This window comes from Apteryx rowi, unplaced genomic scaffold (assembly GCF_003343035.1).
Source record: "Apteryx rowi isolate R43461 unplaced genomic scaffold, aptRow1 scaffold_13, whole genome shotgun sequence".
Lineage (NCBI taxonomy): Eukaryota > Metazoa > Chordata > Aves > Apterygiformes > Apterygidae > Apteryx > Apteryx rowi.
In genome coordinates, this window is record NW_020447530.1 from 5,643,437 (window position 1) to 5,667,413 (window position 23,977).

The following is a 23,977-nucleotide window of genomic DNA, read 5'->3' on the forward strand; positions in this document are numbered from 1 at the left end:
TCACCAACTGTAGGCAACATAATTACACACACATGCACACACCTCCTCTCAAGCATTCCTTTGGCTGCCAGCCTGTTAAACGCCAATGCTCTAGAAGTGAATATTAGAAAGGTAATACTTTAACTCATTACATGAACATTAAAAGCCATATTTGTATTTTGGATTGTACTTTATTGTATTCAGAAGCCACTGGAAATATTTTCCTAAATTACACGCTATAATAGCTATAAACTTAATGTGTGAAGATTATAGTCCCATCCCAATCCAACTCATATTGTAAAGTAAACTTACTGACAACTTGTTTTCTTCTAGAAATAGAAACTCTTTCAGTGTATGCATGAAGACATTTTTCAAAGACGACAGAAGGGAAAGCTCACACCAGTGATAAGTTTGGTCAGTAAAATTACTTTTATTGTTTTGTTTTGTTTTTTTAATAGAAGGGTTTATACAATTGAATATAAAGGTATTTGAAGAATGTGGAAATGAAACGAAAAAAGTATCTGGAGGGAATTTTTTTTAATTGAGGAAGAGTTTACATATCTAAGTATTCACCTACTTTTTGCTGCCTTTTCTTAATAGGCATAATGAAAAATATTGCACTGAGCATATGTGTGGGAAACACAGCTAATAAAGCAAGAAATAYGGTAAGTACATTTCATACAACCTTAAAATAATTCAAAACAACCATACAACAAATTCTGAAGCACTTCTGTGATCTGCAGTCTTAAGATGATGTTCACTGTTCTGAAGTGTTTACAAATTGACACTTTTTTGTATAAAGAATTTATATGAGTTAGTAAAACCACAGCCTCAAAATTGTTGGCTTTCAGTTACAGAGGTAACAGAGAGGTATCATCTGAATTCACATCAGAGCTTTTGGAGAAAAAAAAAAWAAWAATAATGGCAGCAGTACAAGCATGTGCCTCCTCCAGTGTCCAAAACTCTTTGTGGCTTTGCCATGGCCGAGGAATAGAGCTACGCAGCTGAACAAAGCACCCAGTCTCCCAGAATACTTAGAGAAAATCTGGCACCCATTCTCTTGTTTACCAAAATAATGCTCTGCTAAATATAAAAAGAAGCAGAAAAACTTCAACCAACCAAGAGAAATTCCACACAAGTCTGTCAATATTGACTACGCCTGGTAAATCATTAACACAAGGAAAATAATTTTATTTGACCCATAAAGTAAATTTATAGAAACGCTGCTCTGACAATGGGAGAGAAAAATATTTTCATAAAGTATGCTGAGCCCACAGTAGAAATAAAACAAAGTGTTATAGATGATCTGCTTAGGGATGAAGCAAGTCAGATTGAAGACACAAAACATGGCAGTTCCAAACCGTTTTCCACAAGAGCTCACTTCCAAACAAAGGTCCATTTTACAGCAATTTTCAGCTGCTTGTGGAAAAGCTAAATGCATCACTGCTGCTTCAGTTCACTACACGCACACTATGGGTCATCTCAGAAGCACCCTGAATAAATGCCGAAGCCTAATGGACACAAAGGCTGCCCGTCTCCAATGTTAAAATTACAAGCAATGGAAGAGAAGCTTCTGCACACAATATTTTATATTGCTCAGGCACTGAGGATTAACTGTCTTCAGCACAGGAAGTTTTGACTCCAGAATCTTCTTAGAACTACTCTCCATTCCTCCCACATACAAACGTACGCTTGAGCTACATTTTATCCTTTCACTCTGTTATAATCTGAATTTATTTACATACAAAACAAGAGACAGGAGAAAAAGTTCTCTTATGTGAACCCAGCAATGGGCACCTTCACCTTGTAATATGAATGCCTAAGACAAGGCAGCTGCATTAAGTTTAGGAGCATATATAAAATTCAGTGTGCCAGTATCAAACAGAATAAACAAGAATGTCAGATCATACAACACTAATATATTCCAGTGGGCCTGTGACTCTTAGGTTAAAAAAAAAAAAAAAAAAATTCCAAAAAACTAAAGAACCAAAAAAAAATTTGTTTTTACCACTTTAGTTCTGTTTAGAATGCTACACAATGAATAAATTACGTCTTTCTGGGACAGTGTTTCTGTCACTCCTACATCTCAAAGAAATTCCAAGCTAATTAATTAGAGCAAGAAATTACATTGAGCAGGATAAGGTTTTAAAAGAAAGAATGACTTAGAAACACCAATCAAAGATAATTTGATTATGATTAGCTGTGCTGAAGTCTAAGTCATTAAAATTGATGAAGAATGTTTCTACACTGGTCTATTCTATGTAATCCATTACCTACGCTATGCTCTGTACTTAAAGTCTAACAAATGGTATCTGATAATTCAATATTGAAGACTAAAATACTTTCAGTGCACCACTTGCTTTCCTACACCAACATGTTCCCAATACAAAATTAGTAGCAAGTGGTTTTGCAGAAATTCATCACTGGGAGAACTTTAGCTTACATGAAACATCACTCAAATTTTGATCTGCTCACATTCTACAGAGTCATGTTTAAATACGGCTGCTGTTTTATTCTGAACAGTCATTATCCCACAAAAATTACAACCACTGTTTAGTAAGAAACCATTCCCTGTGCTTTCTAACAGCTGTGGCCTGCCCAAAGGTATAACATTTCTCTCCGTGCTCTCAGCTGAAGTGACGAGCAAGACGAGCAGACCTATAATCAGCACGCAGCTGAACAAAGGAGTGAAGGATGTTCTTGTCCAGATTAGCAAGTTGTTCTCCTGAGCAAACTTGCTTTAAATTATCCGGGGCTACAACCAGAAGATTGCAAAGTGCATGCAAGGTATCAAAGAGCTGTAACACCAACGGAATCTGCGGTTAGAGAATAAAAAAGAGACAGGTATTAAGAGTAAAAACTTGCGTAAAGTCTTACAACATGGACTCCACAAAGCCCATCTAGATTCTCAAAATACTGCTTTCCCTAGAGGATTCACTTTGGTCATTCTCTTTCTTCATATATGTGCATAAAATATATATAATGGATATATATATATATATATATATGCATATAAGATCTAAGATTTATTTCTTTTAAAAGAGAATGGACCATTGACAAAAATGTATTGAGATTTTTTTGTTGTTAATGCATCAGACTAGTGGTATTTATAATCAAGGTTCTGCTTCTTTAGCCCCTAATTGCAACATATGATCTTTTTGAAAAAAAGTGGATTTGGAACATTTGTGGCCTCCAACCATACAAAGACATGTTAAAGGCAACAATTTTGAGATGATTTTTATGCTCCAGAATGCAGCAAACTCACTGTAAACCTATATTCTCCTTAAGGGCAAATATCTGTAACATTGAAGAAGCATTGTGTGAAAACAAAAATGGTTTCCAAGTATGTATCTTAGATAACCAGCAATTTCTCACTATATTTAACATGAGATAGGCATACAACTCTACATTATAAAATTGAAATGGAGCTGCTTTCAAATATATGAAATGAAGGCCAGAAAGAAGTTCCTGATTTGTTTCCTAATGGAAGGAAGACGCATTGACAAAGCCACAAGACAGCATTGACAAAATTCAGAAATGGACTGAAAGTTTTAAGACTATTCTATGGGACACTCATCAACACAAACACGTGAAGACTCAAAAAACCTACTTCAAATTTCAAGAGATCTCATCTCTAAACATGGTTAGAAAAGACTTAGAGAGAAGATTAGGTCATACCATATACCCCAAATTTAGGTTTCTTGAAGCTTTTGGCAATAGTCAGTAGGAGAACACAAAGTACTGAATGCGCAGGGACCAAAAGTCTTGTCCAGAAGGGCAATCCCTAGATTTTATTTCAATTCAAAATCATACACAGAACACAAAATAATGTAAATACTCAATACTCCCTCATAGCCTGCAAGCAATAAAGTGATATTAGGAGACAGCTCTTTAGGACATGATAAAGAATTGCTGGTATGATAACAAAATATATAACATCAGTATATGAATTGCTGATGTTCAAATAGAAATAGAAGATTTTATAAGCAGATAACTTTTGATTAAAAATAGTCTTCTACTAAATAATTTCCACATGAACATACATTACTGACTTACACATGCTTACCTTGAAGTCTTTGGCACACTTCCTATATTCAGCCACATCACAAATAGCTAACATTCCTCCCATGCAACTGTAGGAATATTGCTGTAGATGTTCATAGATCAGTCGATGAAAACGAACTCCAAGCTCCATCAAAACTGTGTCCACATTCTTACCATCCATAGAATTTCTAATTTTTTCCACCTGCTTTCTAACATAGCCACATACTTTAACACAGGCCTAAAGGAAAAAAAAAAGTTTCTTACTAAAAACAATTGGGGAAAAGTAGATATCAGTTCTTTTCATAAAGTGGTTTCTACATCGTAAGCTGAGCATTAGATGCTATGTCTTTCAACTTTCAGCAGCACCACGTCATTGAAATTAATAATTTCTGATTAATTTTCCAACAGTGTTTTTCCACTGCCACATAAAGGCATAAATATGCAAGTAAAAAGACGGATGCAAGACAATGTTCTATTAAGTTATAGTTCATATCAGTTCATAATAGAGCAGTTTAATTCGGGCCTTTTGGAAGGGGAAAGAATTTGACAGGTTGTCCAGCACCTACTGGTTTGTGTCTGACACTATACACAAAACTGCTAATGTTCCTCTTCAGCTTGAGAAAACAGCCCGCAGCAGAATTTGTAGGTGTTTAGTAAAAAATGGAATAGCTAAGCATGTTAATCAAATGCACATGCTGTCAAATGCATATGTCTATTAAACAGCATCTTCTATCTGATATGACTTAAGCAAGTTTGAAGCTATACTGATGAGTCTGGGCTTAGTTTACTTACGTTAGTATATTGAATCAAAACATTGTTTTCATCTTCTGGTTTAAAATCTGTCTTCTTTTGCTCTGCAGCCAAGATGTGTTTCATCTGTCCAATCATACAATTCAGTGTCCTTTAAAGTTACAAATACAGACCGTGTTTTGAGGGGAACATTTTCATTTCCTTGATTTTTATATTTATAGATACTAAAGTGATTTTATACAAAAGTAGATAGCATAAAGCAACAAGGGGAAAAAACTCACTACCCAGCATTTGAGTAATCTACTGAACATATACGAAAAGTGAATGATTATCATAAGAAACCAGGGGTGCTAGGAAATGTCAAAGGAAATGCTTCATTTAATAGATATGCACACAAAAATACACACTCTTCCAAAGTTGCTATGCAATTCTCTAGAGAAGAAAAGCTTGATTTTCTGTAAGTAGTTAAGAAAGGGAGAATCAGCAAAAAAAAAAAAAAAAAAAGGCAAAAGAACACTCCAACAAACAAACAAAAACAAAACACTAAAAACTCTGCTCTAAGTTCACTGTCTTGGAGCACAGCACACAGCATGCTGGCCAGCTGGTTTTAAAGGGGACACATTAATTGGAAAGTAATCCATTTAAATCCAACTCTTCAGAGAAACTGGATAGCTTTCTTCATTGCTGAGGGAATCTGACAGCAGAAGGAAGCATTCCAAAGACTTAGTTTAGTAGAATTAGATTGCATTGCACATTATTCAGAAGAAAGCATCAGAAAACACTTGCAAAATGAAGGTCCCTTGCCAGGGCTTGGTACTTCTCTTGTTCTCAGAAATCTAGTAGAGTTTTACAGTGTCATTTCTTTCTCCTCCACAGGATTTCTCTTTTTAGAACATTATCTAAGGTCAAGGCACTGATTTACTTTAAGTCCAACCCAAAGGTCAAAGAGCAGAGCAATTGAAACAGGCAAAACTCATTTTTCCCCCAGATCCTTTGCTGGGAACTCCCCCATCCTGCAAACACATCTTTTAAATAAAGCACTTTACAAAAACCTCCTCTAAGGATGGAAATTAGCAACAATGAGGCTATCGGTTTTGAAGGATTCAAGTTCTGCAGGAAAGGGRAGGAGCATACATGTGTCCGAAGAGAGAAAGAAAATTGTTCTTTTCTATGCATGGAGCTCAGACTTGCATTTCAGGTATACTTCATTCAACAATCCACAAACAGAAATAAAAGAAAAAATTACACCCTGTATTCTCCCCAGTTTCTATTTCTGATAAAGATACCCAGAAGGCCACTTATACAGAACACATTGAAAGAAAACCAGTTGAACTAGTTTAGTTCAGCTAATAAATCACTTTTATAGGGGTAGAAAATTGCTTTGAATGCCATTCAAGAATCTGCTGTTGGACTTCTTCAGATTGGATAGTGTTGAAACCATCAATGTTTAGAAATTCCCTTTCCCCACACCTTTTTTTTTTTTTTTTTTTTTTTTAAGTGAGATCATTCCTTCAAGCAAGACAATCAATTCTTAAAAGCATCAGCAGCACCAAGAAGTGGCATGTAAGCAGGCACACAAACATGTTTTATGTATAATACTCATCTCAAAACTAAGCTTTCTTTTATATATACTGAAGCACAGCTGTTTTTAAAGTCTCTATCCACAAACCTTTGAACACACTGCCTTCCAAGAGAGACTTTTCTCCTAAGTCTTACTACCACTTTTAACAGATTATTTTATACGAATAGTTACAAGCTATTCTGATGTTGATGACTGACCCATGCCTGTCTAGATTTGAGCTTTCTGCCTCAATGGATCAAGTACTTCAAGTTTTCTGTTTAAATCACCAGGTCACTTCCAGGAGGAGCAGCTAAAATCTCAACTGTTATTTGCACATCTTCCATCTCCATCTTTCTTTTTGCAGCTAGAGAAAATGCTTTTAAGAACCAAATCCTTGAGCCCTCTGCAAATATATTACATCAAATCTCTTCCTCATCTCTCTGCAGAAAGCACCCAGTAGGACCCAAATGCAATGACTGCTTTCCCTATACAGTGCTGTTCCCATCCCTCTCCAGTATAGGGTGATCTGTATAAGAACTTTGACGACGATTTCCAAAGTAGTCCTCAGTTCCCAGGGGAAGCTTTATTTCCATCACCAGGGTGAGAAAACAGAACCACAGAAAGCTGAGGTAACTTGTTCTAAGGTGAATTACATCGTTTGGAAACACAGGAACACCACATGCTTCTTTGGGCAAAGTAGGGCAGTCACAGTACAGTTCTGTTTCCTAATATTTAGCCCAAATAACTAACAAGCTTATGGAAACAGACTAAATGAATCACCCACAACCTCATCAATCAATCAAGTCAATGTCAGAATGAAAATTACTCAATGTGAATTACTGCATTCTCTGAACAGAATCAAAATCCTTTACTGAAGTCCTTCCAAAACTAYGTATATCAGGTCAGAAATCTGCCATGAAAAATATGAGCCTCCAAACAGACAAAATCTGAATTTTCTTGGCAGAATAATGTGTGCTTATGGATTAAAAAAAACAAAAAAACAAAACAAAAAAATCCCCCCCACACACAATTTTGTGTTCAGAAAAACTTCACTCTTAAAAGGAAAGCTAATATACATCACAAAGGAGTTTTACGAGAATCAGTGATTAATAGAAAGTTTAAATCTTTACTTGCCTATCAATGCCCATATCCAGCTTCACTTCCATTTGTTCTATGATATCCTTCTTCTTCTGAAGGCATTCAGATAATTTAGGAGAAGAACTACAACAGCATAAAGGGTTGGGAGGCAAGAGTTAAACATCAAAACAAGTTTATTTTGCTGGAGCTGTTCCAACAAAATTTGCGAAGATTTCCCATTCAGTTGTTCTCAGAAAGGACTAGTTTAGAGGAAGCTGTCTGGCTTCAGAGTAACAAATCAACAGCCTCAACAGCCAGCTGACCCTGAGTGGGATTTGCTGAGTGCTGATGGGCAGCGTTGTCATATGCTTCAGGCAGCACTGTCCCYACTGAGCATAATGCCTCTCTGCTGCTGCCAGCCCCTGGCAGGTTAGCAAGCAAACCCAGCTTTTCACACACACACTAATTCACAGTACATCAGTGTGCTCTGCCTCAGGTGTATCTTGCTCTGTAGTTCTCCGATGGAGAGATCTCCACAACTTTCCTTCTTCCTTTCCCCACCCATTGCTGTTGTGGGAAGATAAAATGCTGTAATCTGAACCACTCCAAGAACAAACTCCTCTTAAGAGAGATGAGAAATGAGGGGAAAAAAAAAAATTTGCTTTGTTCACCAAAAGTGACCATTCACAAGAGAAATGCAAATCAAAATAAAGGTACCTGATCAATGGCATCAGATGATCATTAAACTGCTTGTCAAATAAATGGAAAATAGTATTGGCTTGGTGGACAACATCCAGGAAATAGAGATTTGCGCTCCTTGAATCAGAAGAAGGAATACCTAAAGCAAAGAAGGTTTCATTAGGATCACAACGATATGCAGTTCTTCTAATTAGCATGATGACTTCTTAAAATATGCAAAATTTTCCCATGAATGACTAAATCACAGGCTTACACTTTGAAATAATTTACCATGATGCCATATATAGAATATTTCTCARTGATACATCAAGTAACATTAGCATGCCTTTCCGGGGTTAACAGGAATTCTGTGATCAGTAAAAAAGGCAACAAGCTGCAATAAAATTACTAGACATATAACCATAAGCATAGGTGTGTTTTGCTTTTAGAATTTCTAAAAGCAAAACAGAACAACCAACTTAAATATTTCTTCAGAGCATGAGTTTCACGCTTTCATTCAGGAAAGGTTCTCACTGTCAAGATATTAATTTTTTTAAATTACAAGCAGTGTTCTTATTTGCTGCCACTAGCCTTTAAAATACATAGCTATACAAATATACATGAAATCCTTATAAAACATAAAACACTAAGTCTTAATATAAATTTTTTTCCCTGTTATGGCAAAGAGAACAATTAAAAGAGGTAGGGAGTGCTGATGTCCTGTTTTCCGTGATACTAATCTTTCTGAGGACAGTGTCATTTTCCCACCAGTTTCCCAAATGGAAGTTACACTTAAGAAGACACTAAATGCTGACTCCCAAATACACAAAACTAGTTTTTAGCCAATGGGTTTTGAACAAGGTCAATCAATTAASCACAACAAGGATCTGTAAAGATCATAAAAGGCCAGTGAGATGAAGTGCTCAGAAAATATTTTGATTAAGAACCACACATTCAAAGCCACTTTCTTCCCACCAAAAGCAAAAATATACTCACCAGCAAGGCCTGTTTCTAATGCATAATCAATGTGTTCAGTACATAAGAACTCTACAAGCATAGAAAAAATTCTGAAAGCGTTCTTCGGTAAGTCAGATGGATCAGAGAGCTTTAAAGAAAAAGAAAAGTTTTGAACCTAATGGTCAGTTTTACATACATTCAAAAGTTTCTGATATTAGGTAGGGGATGAGCTTAAAATGTAACAAGTATTCCAGAATAAGTGGAGTGTTATTCCAAAGTAGATGTGTCCACACAGAGAACTATTCAGGAACAGCCTTTCGTATCAACAAGCTCTTCAGCATCAAAAAATAAACTGAAGCTATTTCTTAGTTAATGATACCCAAAGAGTAATGTGCCACAGGATGCTATGGAAGACAGAAGTATACGGAAGTTTCAAAAAAGGAAAAAAAAAGAAAAAAAAAAAAAAAAGGATAGATTAAGGAAGATAGATTCATGAAGGGTCGTTAAAACGCTCTGGCTCAGGAAGTACCAAAACTGCGTACTGCTGGATGCTGAGAAGAGGTTCACGGAAAAGATCACGCTACAAATGCTCTGTCTCTTTTCTCTTTCCCTAAGCTTCTGCCACTGGCCACAGACAGAGACAGGATACCAGGTTAGACGGACTTCCAGTGTCACCCAGTGCAGCTGCTCCTTCATTGCTGTCACACTACTACAGAAAAAATAGCATGGACTGAACCTCGCTTACCACTTACACTAAAATACCAGACAAAACAGCAGATAAACAGCAGCAAAACCAGTGATTTAATCAGTAGGAAAACATATTTTTGTTAGATGTAAGCATTTAAAGAACAGTAGAGGATTACCAAGGTAAACAATGCAAGAGTAAAGATTACTCCTCTCGACTCCTTACTGATGATATTCTCCAATATTAGAAGATATGATACATTTGACACAGGAGAACATTTGTGGGGAAACTATTCTTTATATTTTTAAAATAAGAACAAAAATTTTTTACACTAAATCCTTCTCAGTTCTTGGGTCTAGTTTAGCAACAAAATCAACAGATACACAAGTTTAATCCTCCCCACTTCTTCCAAGTAGTTCAAAAAATACAGGGTATTAAAAACCACAAAGTAAAATTAGATTCAYGTTTCAAAAGCAAATCCTTAGCCTCCACCATGACCCCCATTCACTGAAAAATACAAAAGACAATTCATTTGTCTAATAGGCTAAAGTTCTTCCTTTCTCCCTGTTATACTTCAGCTGAACACTAACATGGACAATGTCAGAGTCAATTTGATGCACAAAATTATATTACTAACACAGATCGGAGGAAGCAAACTTACCCTGTGACACCTTTCAAAAGCTTGTTTAGTTTCTTGCAAAAGGTTAACCACCACTTCTTGTGAGAGAAAAGTTTCTCCRTGGGTGTCAATACTTGGACCCAACGGTAAGTTAGTACGCTGCCTTATCCTCTCTTTGAGGTCTTGAATGCTACAACACAGATACACCAAAAGATGACTTCACTGGATGGAAATATTGATGTTCAAATTCAACAACACGTTTAAGACATTTTAGCTGTTAACTTACAAAAACAGAACCCAAGACACAGTTTAGGATGTGCAAGCATAAGGACAGTCTTACAAAGCTTAAAAACATTGCTAGTAAATGCTAAACTGTCACCTCTAATCACACAATCAGATGTGTTCTACTACGGCACATTCATAGCATGGGAACAGCTCTACCCCCCACTGTGGAGTAAAAGTAATTTCAGTTGAATCCTATAGGACATATGCTCTGCGAAGGAAGTTTAGCCTCCATATATTCCGTCACATTCTACTTTCTAAACATTTTTGCAAATTTCCCATCTCTTCCATACCCAGAAATCCTCTCATCCACATCCACTGTCTAGGCAGTCCTTTTTTAGTCAAGCATGCTCAAACACGTTTGCATGCATAAAGCAACCCATAAAGTCAGTCACTACCATCAATTTAATTTCACCCAAGAAAATTAAATTTTCACATCTTTGTTTTTTACTTCAATTACTTCGCTGTTGTTGTCATTCTATCCAAATCAGTTTTCATTCTTGACATACTAAACCTAGCAGCTCTTTGAAAGATGCAGTAATCTCGCCACCTCTGCTTCACACAAGTTTTAATTCTTCCTTTCCCACCTCTCACCACTCCTTTATTAGAGTTTCTCTACCCTGAGAATAACAAAGTCGTGTTTTACCTTTCTCTCTAAGAATCATTGCATCTTCTGGGCTTATTAAGAGCTTTTTCACTGATATTGCTATGGTCTTTTCCCCTTCCTAGGTCTTAGGGGGGGGCCACAAGGCCTGGGCAGGTGTAAAAAAATGTATGCTTTTAGATACAAACATACACATGCTTTAGGTACCTTAATTTTGCTTCAGTCCTTTTGTGGATCTGGATCCTAAGTTAAAACATAGGTTTAACTGGTATTTTTCATTTCCCATGAGTGTATAAATACCATGCATCACCTTTCACATGTATTGAGAGCAACACACTTTCACCAGAAGGTAATACAAATAATAAAGTGATAGCAAATTATAAAAAGCTTTAGGTCATTTTACAAGCCTGCTTTTTTGCAATCGATCACTACACATCTGACAAGGCAATCATTGTGTTTCTCCCCTTACCACCTCCCTTCCACTTTAAAAGGGAAACTTCACAGAAGAAACTCACCCTCCAGTGCCAATGGACCTCTTCTGGTGGTTTTTGGAATCATAATAGCGTTGCAGAATCATAGCGCTCCTAGTTTTCAAATAGCCAATTTCCACCTCAATGTAATTCTCCAAGTAGGAAATGAAAATGGATTTGATAAGCTTAGACAAGAAAGTCTGCTTATCTGTACCCAAGTTAAATTCCATCAATTTGCTTGAAAGATTAGTAGTTCTTTATGCAAAAGAAACAAAGAAGGGGGGGAGGAGGAGAAGGTTGAATTTGTATGAATTACAGCATTACATGTTTGTAAAGCACATAGCACAACAGAATACTGATCACAATTAGGACTTCTAGCAACTCTACATTTAAGTAAAGAACTTTGCATAATTCACATTTGATTATGTACAATACAACTGCAATCACATAAGTCACTAGGTGAGATGGCTTTTGCATAATTTGAAAAGAAAAAAAGACAAATTACTCTTTCTCTCAAAGATCACTATCCTAGATATTTTCCATTGAAAATAATAATAGCTATTTTAAATTTTCTTTAGGAATGAAATCATTGTAAAGGCTTTTTTATGAGTAGCTTACATTTTTGGCCTCTCCTCCTCTATCTTGATAATAAATCAATCTATTACAAGAGGATATCTACAACAATAATTTCATCACCAATGTGTAAATACCTTGTATATAGATCATAGAGGTTCTTAAGGTACTGTTCTGCATCTGATTTCCTGTGTTCTTCTAGCTGGTCCTTTACATAACTCTGCAAATTTAGGTACAATATCTATCTGTTAGAAGAATAAGTGTCAACCACAGTTCATTTCCCCTACTTGTTAGATTACATGGAATTTACCCCGAAGTATGCATCTTCGTAATGTAATTCATACATTCTTTTTCAATCTCTAATTCACAGATCTTGCTTTATCTAGAGATACAGATTTAAAACTCATCTTTTACAGGAAATAATTTGAAAACACAAAGGAGTAGCATGTAAGTTAAATACAAAAGACAATGCTTTGAAAATATGCTTTACCTACAAATACAAAAAACTGTAAGAATCTAAAACACTGGAGGACTAGAGGCATTTCTGTAGTTCAGACTAAGCAAAGGAGATGTGCAGGTCCACTTACATACTTAGAAAGCAGTTGCAAGCTTATAGCCTCCATGTTGTTGAACATTTGGCATAAAATACTAAGTCAAAACTGATGCACAAATTTGGGATGAAACCCAAACTCAATCTCTACGTCAGTATTATTGTTGATAAAGAGAATAACAACACTGGGCTGACTTTACAYACATAAGTGAATATATTCACAGGATGGGAAACAGCATTTTCAACTACACCAGACTTTCATATAAATATTGTATTAGCTGTGGGACAATATTCCCAGCATAAGTTATTTTTGCTTACTCAATGCTAACCTCACACATGAAAACCCGTCCCAAGAATGAACAGATTAAAGCTATTTGTTACATGTAAAATTCTCTTCCTGACATGTTTTGGGTAGGGGGGGGCTACAGARGAAATCAAATGTCTATAACATCTTATAAACTAGCTAATAAATACACTGATTTCCTTATAAGTTTACATAACTGAATTTGAGTTTTTTCAGTCACACTGCATTCAGAGTACAAGCAGCTTTATTTGCAATAACCCTGATTATCTSTCTGAACTGTTATAGAGCAATCAGATATGGTTTTACAACTTTATATAAGATTACGAATACTATAAATTCTCAGTAATTGTTATTACTAAAAATAACACTTATGAATGAAAGCTTCCTCAACTAACTTTAGCATGCTAAAATTTGAAATACCTGAAGTTTAACTTCAAAGATATTTTGAATGAGTTTGGCTAATACAGTCTCTGGATTGCTAAAGACTTCTCCAACTTGCTTGTTCACTCGCTGGCAGAGGATGGCTGCATCTTCAAACACATCATTCCTCAAAAATGCACCCTAGGATTTTAGAAGCACATTTCAAAATATATTTATAAAACCCTGTAAGACTAAATAAATCAACACCCAAAGAGATGCATGTAAAATGTAAAATGCATTACCTCTTGACACTGTTTTATGTACACATCAACACAATGGGAATAGCCCTATGGAAGAAGCAAAACAACTCAAAATTAAAACACATTTTCTATGCTTTCAATATAGAATGAAATAAAGGAAATAACTCCTATGAATTTTTTTTTTTGTAGAAAAATGGATTCATCAGAAATGTGGACTCTTTCAAGCCCATTTTTGTCACRAATCTAACATAACTATACTCTCGCCACTCTCTATGGATATACATTGCAGGTTTTAACACTCCCTCCTCAAACCCCAAATTCAGCACACACATACAAGACAAGATTATCTCGGAAGTAGGTCTCTAATAACGCCACCTCTGATCTCCCATAAACTGCCTCCTTTATCCCCCTACATTTGATTTCAGATGGAACAACRGAGTAATTTTAAATGCACATGTTATCTGATATAGGGGTTGCKCCTGTGGAAATATTTCACTTAGAACAAGCATGTATTTTAAGCTTTTTTTTTTTTTTTAAGCATTAAAACTTTTAGTTTTTACCTTAAAATGAAGTAAAACTGCTGCTACTTCTCTCATTCTGGAGATTTCACCTCTCCGCTGYGCATTGGTAAACTCCTGAATTAGCTGGCACTCTAAATCATGGTACTTACCTGGAGAGGAATGGGGAGAATAACAAAAATCCATCAGGCTATGCAACACAAGCAYTGACAAAGATTGTAATACTGACAGTATTGCAGATTTCTTTAATCAGCTTTAAAAATTCAAATATAGTAATATGGATTGAACYGCATAGATAACTTACTTGCAATCTTCGATTTTACTTCAGAAAACCTGTTAACATCAAAAATATACCATGTTTAAATTCAAATCCACATCACAAGAAATCACAGAAACCCTAGCACATTAATAACAGGCACTCTATTTAAAAAAGAAAACGCATAACAAAGACGATAGAAAAGTCGCATGGTTTATATCCATAGAAAACCTACAGGCATCTAATTTACATCTAGCATTAAGTCAGCATGCTGAAATTATCCCATTAGAAGTCTGTTAAGCAGTTTAAGATGTGTATGTAAAGAAGATCCTAAAACACAAGTATGCGAACACAAATTCAAGAACAGAGGACAGAAATAAGCACACAATCCATCTCAAAAGATACTACATGAATCATTTAATAAAGTAAAGCACCAAAAACATAGACAGGAGAAGCATCGGAAAAAGTTACAGCATTGGAAAAAGTTACAGCTATGTAAAGGTGGGGKKKTTTTTTGTTTTTTAAGATGCTCAGATAGGATTTTACCTGTCAAAAGGCAGTTCCTGTGCAATCAGATGCAGTTTCTGAATAATATCAGCTGCCTCTTTAATCTGTTAGGAGGAAAAACATGACAATTACTAAAGAAGGTCTGATGATGCAGTATTCCTTTCTTCTCTCTTCACCATTCCATTTTCACACACATACTTTCTATTTCTAAAGTTGGCTGATGTACTTATGGAAAGGATCACCCCATTCAGGTTCCTGATGATTATTTTTTTAATACAAAATTATATAGGCCAATAAGAAGACAAAAGCTTTTTTAAAAAAAAAAAAAGTGTTCACATTTGGCATATCTCTGTAGTTGGGCAGAGACAGATGCAAGCTGCCTGGACAAGTAGCTCATCACTGCACCATGCCAACATAACTATAGAGCTTGCAGACCAAAAGTTTCCTCATGGCCGATTAGATCCAAATGTGACTAAAGCAATCTCATGTCATTTTGCACCCTTCTATTTAGGAATACTCTATACAGCTATAAAACACAGCTGGCTGAAATGCAACATCATATTTTACAAGGGATTAGGATACAAGTCTTACCGACTCACACCTAACGAGAAGAAACTACAGAAGAGATCTTTCTTGAACTCAAAAGTGAAATGGCTAGCGACACTTTTGGACATGTCAGGAAAAGCGGCAGTGAATTATTTTCATTTGAAGAAGGTAGAGAGAACAACTGTATCCAGAAAAGCTGGACAATGTGGGACATGGGGAGGCAAGGGCGGCGCAGGGGGGAAATCAAAGCAGAGCATAGCTGGAGTACCTAAATCCTCCCAAAGAAGCAGAAATGGAAGTTACAGATAAAAATCAAACTCTGAGTGTCAAAGCAGAGACTGAGACAAAAGCTAGTTTATCTTGCATCTACAAAATACAAATAGTTTCATTGATACAGAAAACTATCAAACAGAGTTAAGGCAGCACRCAAATTCCTGCTCTGTCCTGGATGGCAAAACCTTTTAGCGTTTCTCTTTCCACAATCAGTCAGCATGGGAAGTGCAGCCAAGCAGCATTTAGTGACTGTTTCGCTAGGTTAACTAAAACTACAGAAGCAGCAATCGCCACTTTTGGAAGTGTGCTGAACACAGCTGGTTGAGACTGAAGTGGATTTATCTCACTGAATGTCGACTGGTCCAAACTGGGCATGYGTCTGTGACGGCTTTGGAGGCTTTATTCTTCAGTCTTGGGGAGGGGAGCAATGGAAACTAACCCGGTTTAGCTTCTGCATCCRAGCAAAACTTTTACCTTACGACTTGACACAAGGGAATGCATGAAGAACACGCAATTTATCTTATTTTCCTGTTAGTCACGTTCCAGAGAACTGGAGTGACAGGGAAGGAAGCAATGAAACCCTATTCTCCCACTATTTATGCGAGGCTTGGATTGAAACTTTTCAAGAACAGCACGAGGCACATACACAATAACACATAGCACAGTCACACCGGTTGGGCTGTTCAACAAAAACAGGAACTCAGGTATACCCCTATTGCTTATTAAGAGAAGCTTATGTCTTGAACCGTCACCTTACAATAGCCTCTTAAGTCAAAAGCAGCTCCGCTCCTCAAATAAATTCAGTGAAATAGCAGTTATTTCTATTAGCTTGCAGCAACCTTAATACCTAACTAACAATCCTGATCAATACTGATGTCATTAGGATGGCCTATATATTAGCAGTTATTCGCCAGTGTTACAAAAACGCATTTTCTGTCTTCTTTTCAAACAGTAGCTGTTAACTAACTTCTTAGATTTTATTGAATTCAGGGTCTTTTCTTATGCACAACAGAAGCCATGACAAATCAATTTTCCATGGTTTCTGCTTAAATTCAAACATATTTCATTTTTAATTGAATCAAGCTCCTGTAAACTGTTAAATCAAAATAAATACGGATTCTGTAAAATATAACTTAAAGGCTATACCATATCTGGGGGGGGGAGGAAATCAGAAAAAACAGACAAAGAACAGCAAGAGAAAAATTTTAACAGATAATATTATGAACAAGAAGTTAAAAGCCATAATAGAACAACACTGAGCATTGAACAGACATGGAGAAAAGTATTTAAGAACAATAGCAAACACATTAAACAAGAACACAAGACAAGATCGTTGCATGAAGTACAAGTAAACTGCTGGATCACTGAATTAACTGGTGTAATTTGCTCACTTCAACRCTCTTCAGCACAGAGGACTCATTAGCTGGCAGTGCAAGGGCAGTAAGGAGCCCAAAGAGGATGAAGACATGCAATACATAGCATGGGATGCAACAGAAAATAGAAAACAAGTCACCACAGACCATAGAGGTTAGAAATTGCTCAGCAGAGCAATCACTCAGAAGAAAGTAATGCGGGAAGCAACAMCACAAAAAAGAAGAAAAAAAAGAGGAGGTAAGGATCCAATAGTCTGTACAAACTGACACTGCTTATAAAAACTTGGATTTCCTACGAAATAACTACATTGTAATTCCTTTCTTGCCTACCATTTCTCCATATCCCGTCCTCAATGCCTTAGAAAAAAAAAAAAGAAATGCTTTTTTGAGGGACCGCACAGTTCAAAAAGTCATAACATCCTCCAAAACAATGTCTAAAACCACACCAGCTTGAAGATCTGAAAACACTAACACAGCACTGATGTTTTACGTTTAAGCATATTTGTTACTATCTCATACTATAAAACTATTTTTAGTTCAAAGACGCATTAAAATCTCATAGCACATGTGTAGGCAGGTTATTTTATAAACACTATTCCTATTTACTATTTAAATTAGGAAGCAAAAAGCTACTGAACAGAACTAACCCACCTTGACTGAAAGAGATCTGCACAGGACAACTTGTATCCAGAAAATCTTGTTTGCGTTCCCACACACCTCCTTCACAGCCCAACACAAGACGTCTGGCTTTTACTACACTTCTTGTCCTTCAGATTTGTCAAATGTCTTATTATTTTTCAGGATATATAAGGATTAATTTGTGTCACTTTCCAGGCTTACCCTATTAATGTACCACAGTCTTTTGAGATCCTCCACTAGAAATTATGAATCTTTAAGTTACTAGCAGAGTAAAAGCAGAATTTTGAATAAGAGACCCTTCAACAGACTGCACACAATTCTCTTGAAATTGTGCTATGTCATTTAAAATCATGTTGTCATAAAATATTTTTCACAGGAATAAAAAGCATTTTACTCTTAAAAATGCATTTCATTTCTACTAAAAAAAAAAAATCTTAAGCAGATCTGGAAAAAGACTGCCCATACAGTAATTTTTGTTACGTTGAACCTTTCCATTTTCCTTGGGAGTCAGAAATGCTTTTTTGCGCTCTCTCTTTCACTAGGGCAAACTATCAACCAGCAATTACCATATATCCACAAACCATCATTCAAAAGTCACTGTGGAACCGACTGCTTGGTAGTATAAGGATATGAAATGATTAGCTTTTCATTTCCCTGAGAGACACCTTCAGCTAAGTAGTGGGGCGATGACTATTAACCTATTCTTAGGTCCTTTATGAGATATATTTCTAGTACAGACATATTATTTGCTGAATGTACAAACTAAATTTTTACTGTTCCCACACACTGCAAATTTTCCTGACCATGATCATGTACACCACTGCACAGGATTTAAGGAGAGCAGGAAGAGTCTTCAGGACACACCTCAAAAACTTTACTTATTCATCTTATATACTGCATAGGGGAATCTTATATGCGTCCTCCTACCTACAGCCGCAGACTCTTTCTTCAGCTCCCTTCTGGCGGCCACGCCATTCAGATTCTATTTGGTTTACGAACATACTCTTGAAGCATAAGAAAAACAAAATGCTTAAAGGTTTCTTTGAAGTTTTCCTGCCCAGTTCCTCTAAATCAGAGGGTGGAGACATAACCACAGGACTATACAAAGCCCACAGGCATGCTGTGACAAAAAGGTATCCAAGGCCAGTGGACTGACCCAACGCAGTGAAGTTTCACAAAGAAGTTGCATTCAGAAACGTTCTGCGTTACAGGGTGGATCTGAGGCACGGGGTTCAAAGGAAAAAGGCAGATATTGTATGCACTTTAAAGTTGCCCTCCCAGCTTTGCTCAAATCTCTGATAATTTCATAAAATGAGAAATGCCACATTGCCACATTAAGCATCACTGAATACAAATGCTTTATCAGTGATCTGCAGCCCAGTGTTGTTAATTTACATTTCAGAACAATGCAACTTTAACAAGTCAGTCACTCACTGGTTTGAAGTCTGACCATGGTAAGTCATGGTAGCAGCTTGTAATTAGGGCAGTCCTGCTTATTGCTTTGAACTGCTTTCATCCCGCTGACAGCTCTTACCTTTTCAGAGTTTGTAAAAACATCAGACTTCAGCTCTCCATCCAGAAACTCATTAAAGTATTTCATCAGCTTCTGAGCCTCCACAGCCCGTTGCCGTGGCGTGTTTACCCCCTCCAGTTGGTCGCCAAGGTGACAGACCTTAGTTGCTACATAGCTGATGTGCTCATCTAGTTCTTGAAAGTGTTGGAAGGCAACCTGGGAGAACGCAGACACAAAACTCATGATTTCCATTTACTATACTTTAAGAAACACGAGATCACTTCGATAAGCAGCACAGTGAATCCAGGCATCAGCTTCTTCAGTGCTGTATCTCAGAACTACAGAACTACTCAGAACTACCAAATTAAGTACATGCAACTGCTTAAAGTTCAGTGTCTTCCTTTAAACTGTTGGGAAGACTTTTAGAAACACTAAGTCATTAACGGAATTTGCAGATAAGCCCTGTTGACAGGGGAAATTGTTTTCCATCAAACCTTCTTTATTTTATCTCAAACACTGGCTCACTGTACCAAGAAATGTTAATGGAGCATATGATACTTTTGAAACTTCGACAGCTTAGCACTGACTATATGCTCCGGATTTTACCTGATTGCTTTTCTGCAGCTCTTGTACTTTCTTGGCAAATTCCTTTGCTTCCTTCTGGCATTGCTGTTCTAGCTTCTCCACCTTTCTCTGAATCCTTTCATCCATTACCTGTAATTCTTGGATATGATTCACAAATTCTTCCAATAACCTGGTTTAAAATAAAAGATAGTAAAGCAGGCTTTAGTTTAAAAGACATTTTTTAAGCTTTGGGCACAAGACAAGCACTCACCTACACAGGCTGATACAATCATGCCTAACCTACAAATGGAATTTTCTTTTAAACTATGCTGTCCTAGCTGTGCAGAACTCTCTCTAGGTTTACATAGGAGCTATATGATCATAAGTGGCAGGTGGTGGGGAAAAAATGCTAAACACCAGTTGCTCAAGAACCTGGCTCTGGCTCTGGTTAAAAACAAAAAACAAGCAAGCAAAAAAAAAAAAAAAAGACACACACCACCATACTTCCTCAGTCTTCCTCAAATAAATCTTCTCATCAGGGCAAAGAATAACTTGGGCTACTACATCCCTTCAGCTGAAGGGCTATAGCAGTAACATACTTTCCTGCAGACAGTAACATACTTTCCTTTTAGTCTGTCCTGCAGACTAAAATAATCTTATAAAGTAGCTTCCTATTAGCAGGCGATGCAAGCAATCATATTGTCTCATAATGTTGTTCCAGTTGTAACCATTTCGCTTCCCGATTTCATTCCTTTTCTTCCTATAACATATAGCAATTTATTTTTTTTCCTCTCACTTCCCATCACTTGTTTTTCTTTCAGACTCACATTTTACTCATTCCAAACACAGTATATTCAAATGCAYTAAGTTTTGTCTATTCTTCCTCCTTTCATACTCAGCATGTCTCTCCCTCTCATTCCTCTTTTTGTCCCTTCTATCCCATTCCAATCATCTTTCAGCTCACACTCTTCTAAATACATCCCAGTCACTGATGCACAGGGTATGCAGTTATTCCCGGATCCTCCACAACCATAAAACTAATGCTAAAAGCTGAAAACATATTAAAGACTGAAGAACTCTGTCATCAAGGTTTAATGTCAAAGCAGAAGAGGGGGAGGAAAACTAAATCCTTCCCAGGAAGCTATTTCTAAATTACTCAGGATCCCGCGTTTTCACCCAACGCTGTGTTCAGAAGGCATGCAACGACTCCGAAGCCCTTCCAACCTGCAGCACTGCTCAACGGCAGGAGGAGCTTGCTGTTCCTCTGCTGGCTCCCCACGCGCAGGCTAGAGACTGAGCCACCAGAAGGGAAGAGRGGAAGGCTGTTGATTTATCCTCACATGACTCCTTCCCAGGGAACAACTACAGTACCTCTCTTTYCAAACACTTTGAGCTCTCTCCAAGCAACACCTAAATGAGACTAATGTGAATCTCTTTAGTTGCACACAGGGTCACTGAATTTTCAGTATTTACTGCTGCTAAAAATGACTGGCTTTTACTCTGCTGCTTGGAGCATATGAACTGTGGCAGCATATGAACTTTCCGTTCACTGTGTTAGTCTAAAAATCTCAGTATTTCAAATGATATCTTTAAAACAGCAAGCAATGAAAATAAGAGTCATAACTCATTAAAGAAACCTTGACTGTGCAGAGGCGCTTGTGACTTCTTTCCTCCCTCTCCTGCTTGCCAGGAGCCCAAGAGTAAGCATGTTACATTAGATTCCAGAGAAAATCATGAGAAATAAATTTACAAAAGTATTTTTAAAATATAATTTGAATGAYAGTCAGTGACACAAACCTTAGTTTCAAACAAAAGCCTACAGAAGTGCAAATAGCTTCTATTCATTTTAATGGGCTGTTCAATTCAGTTTGGGGTGTGGTTTTTTAAAAAAGGTATTACACTAATACACTTATTCAGCAATAGCAATCAATACAGAGAGAGCAGAAAGAATGCTCAAGTAGAAGAGGTAGYCGCTGGTCAGGTTTCTGAGAACAGAAGTGAAGAATTCAACGACCTTTCTACAAAATTAAAAAAAATAAAAAATAGCATCACTTTCTAAAAACAGAGAAGGGAAAACATGTCCTTCACACTAATACCAAAAAGAAACAGAGACCTTGTAATCTTGCCCCCCCCATACTAGAAATTCCCAAGAGAAAAATATTTACAGCGGTAGGAGCTATAGCTCCCACTTGTCCTAATAAACATGAAAGTACATTGCAGAAGTTAACACAAGCAATCCAACAGAAACATAGAAGATAGTTTAAACCGAGTTGGTATCAGTACAGATCCCTGACTGSTCTAAATTACACTCTAGGGACAATTACGGAGAAAGAGCTAGAGGAAGTAATTCTGCATAATTCCAGGCTTCTTCCTGCTTAACTCACATGCAAAGCTCTTTTAGGATGCAGACCCCACTATGAATGCTGAGGGTTCAGCATCTTGCTAGAAAGTCCATCATCGTTCTTCTTGCACACCTCCAAAGAGCTGGACTTCTCAAGAAAGTGTGTCCTTTGACCAGGCTAGTGAAGCTTTTCATATCTGCCCTTGAATAAAAACAGCTTTTCTACAAAGTTTCTAAACTTCTTGAGTGTTCTAGTTGAGGTTACTGCAAACAATCCCATTCTGCAAGAAAAGTGTGGGGGGAGAAGTCACTAAGAAACAGCTATTGCACTTTGAATTCACACACTACCGTCATCTAAATTAATGTTCAGGTACCTAAACCTTTTGTTGAGCCAACTAGCTTATAAGCATTCCAGGAACTCTAAAAAATAGAAAGGTCAAGCTCATCTCCCAAGTTATACTCATTTGAGAAACAAAAACACTTATGTCAATTACATCTCTAGAAAGAATACGRGCAGTGAGACAAAAAGCTTAAAAGTTGCACTATTTGAAATAGCAGCTCTTTTCAAAACAAGAGAGGATCCAGGAGTTAGGAATACAGAAGCCTAGGTGTTTAACTCTGCCAAAGAAAATCGTGCATCTGAGTTACCAGTGCACCACCCAATGCTGGCCCAGAAACCAGGCAGCTGGTTTCTTGACTTAGGGTGAGGTTTCTCAGAAGAGCCATGCCAAATTAACAGCTCACCACAAACAAGAGAAGGTCCTCCTCTGCTTCCTCCTTCCTCACTTCCCCTACCCTACCCTGCCCTTGCTCCTTCCTCACTCACATCCCTCCCTCACCACCAGCTCACAGACGCACAACTTCTTCCCTTTGCACTTGCTCTGAGGCTTCTCCAGTCACAAAACTTTGCTAACTCTGATTTTAAAAAAGCTGTCTTTTTTCAGATTAGTTTTCTGACCTTTTAGTGAGTTAAATCAGCTTATCATGAGATAAGAGAAGTGCCTAGACCTAGCTTGAGAAGAGCCATTGCAGCGTGCAGCCAGGAGCAAGGAAAGGGGCCCAAGACCATCTCCATTCAGCAGCAGCAAACTGTTAGTTTGATTCAGACTATATCACACAAGCCCAGGTTAAAACTACCTGAATCAACACTGCCACATTCCTGTCTTTCTTCCCATCTCACCTGTTTGTTCATGCCCTTTCATTTGCACCAGCACTGGAAATAGGTCCTACAGCAAGTCAGTTCAGGGAGCTAAACTAGCAAAAAAATTCATTAAATTCACTTAAACTTTCATAGCAGTGAAGCCTCACATTATGTTTGAACTTAGCAAGTTGAGTGTTTTGGAAACTTTCATGTCTGACCACGACAAACAATATTAATTCTCTTATTCAAAAGGTCTAAATCAGAGAGTGACTTTCTCTATTCTTGTTACTGAATAATCGGTTCTGAATAATTGGCTGATGGTCACAAATTCCAGCAATTCTCTCAGATGAAAACCTACCTGGACACACACCAAAACKACATACAGGCTTTCTGTTATACATGTAATAAAACAGTACAATTAGAGAGACATTCACTTTGACCATTATGCAATTTTATTTTACCTTTTCGGATCAAAAGCTTCTCCACCTCTGGATCCTCCTCCAGGTGTTCTCCATGCCAGGCGTTCAATGTATTCATCTGCCACAAAAGGCTC

The 23,977-nt window shown here is 37.1% G+C and overlaps 1 protein-coding gene across 1 annotated transcript; it reads right to left on the reverse strand.

Moving 5' to 3' along the window:
- Positions 1 to 434: 434 nt before the first annotated feature.
- On the reverse strand, positions 435 to 23,977 carry EXOC5 (exocyst complex component 5). The gene is made up of 17 exons (XM_026056197.1): positions 23,886 to 23,977; positions 19,985 to 20,132; positions 19,400 to 19,594; positions 15,074 to 15,138; positions 14,576 to 14,604; positions 14,314 to 14,423; positions 13,796 to 13,840; positions 13,554 to 13,694; positions 12,417 to 12,499; positions 11,752 to 11,961; positions 10,393 to 10,540; positions 9,086 to 9,194; positions 8,129 to 8,249; positions 7,469 to 7,555; positions 4,816 to 4,924; positions 4,046 to 4,261; positions 435 to 2,795 (listed from the first exon to the last, which is right to left on the reverse strand). Exons 2-17 carry the CDS (start codon positions 20,087 to 20,089, stop codon positions 2,607 to 2,609), a joined length of 1,962 nt encoding a protein of 653 aa, XP_025911982.1. The 5' UTR covers positions 20,090 to 20,132; positions 23,886 to 23,977; the 3' UTR covers positions 435 to 2,606.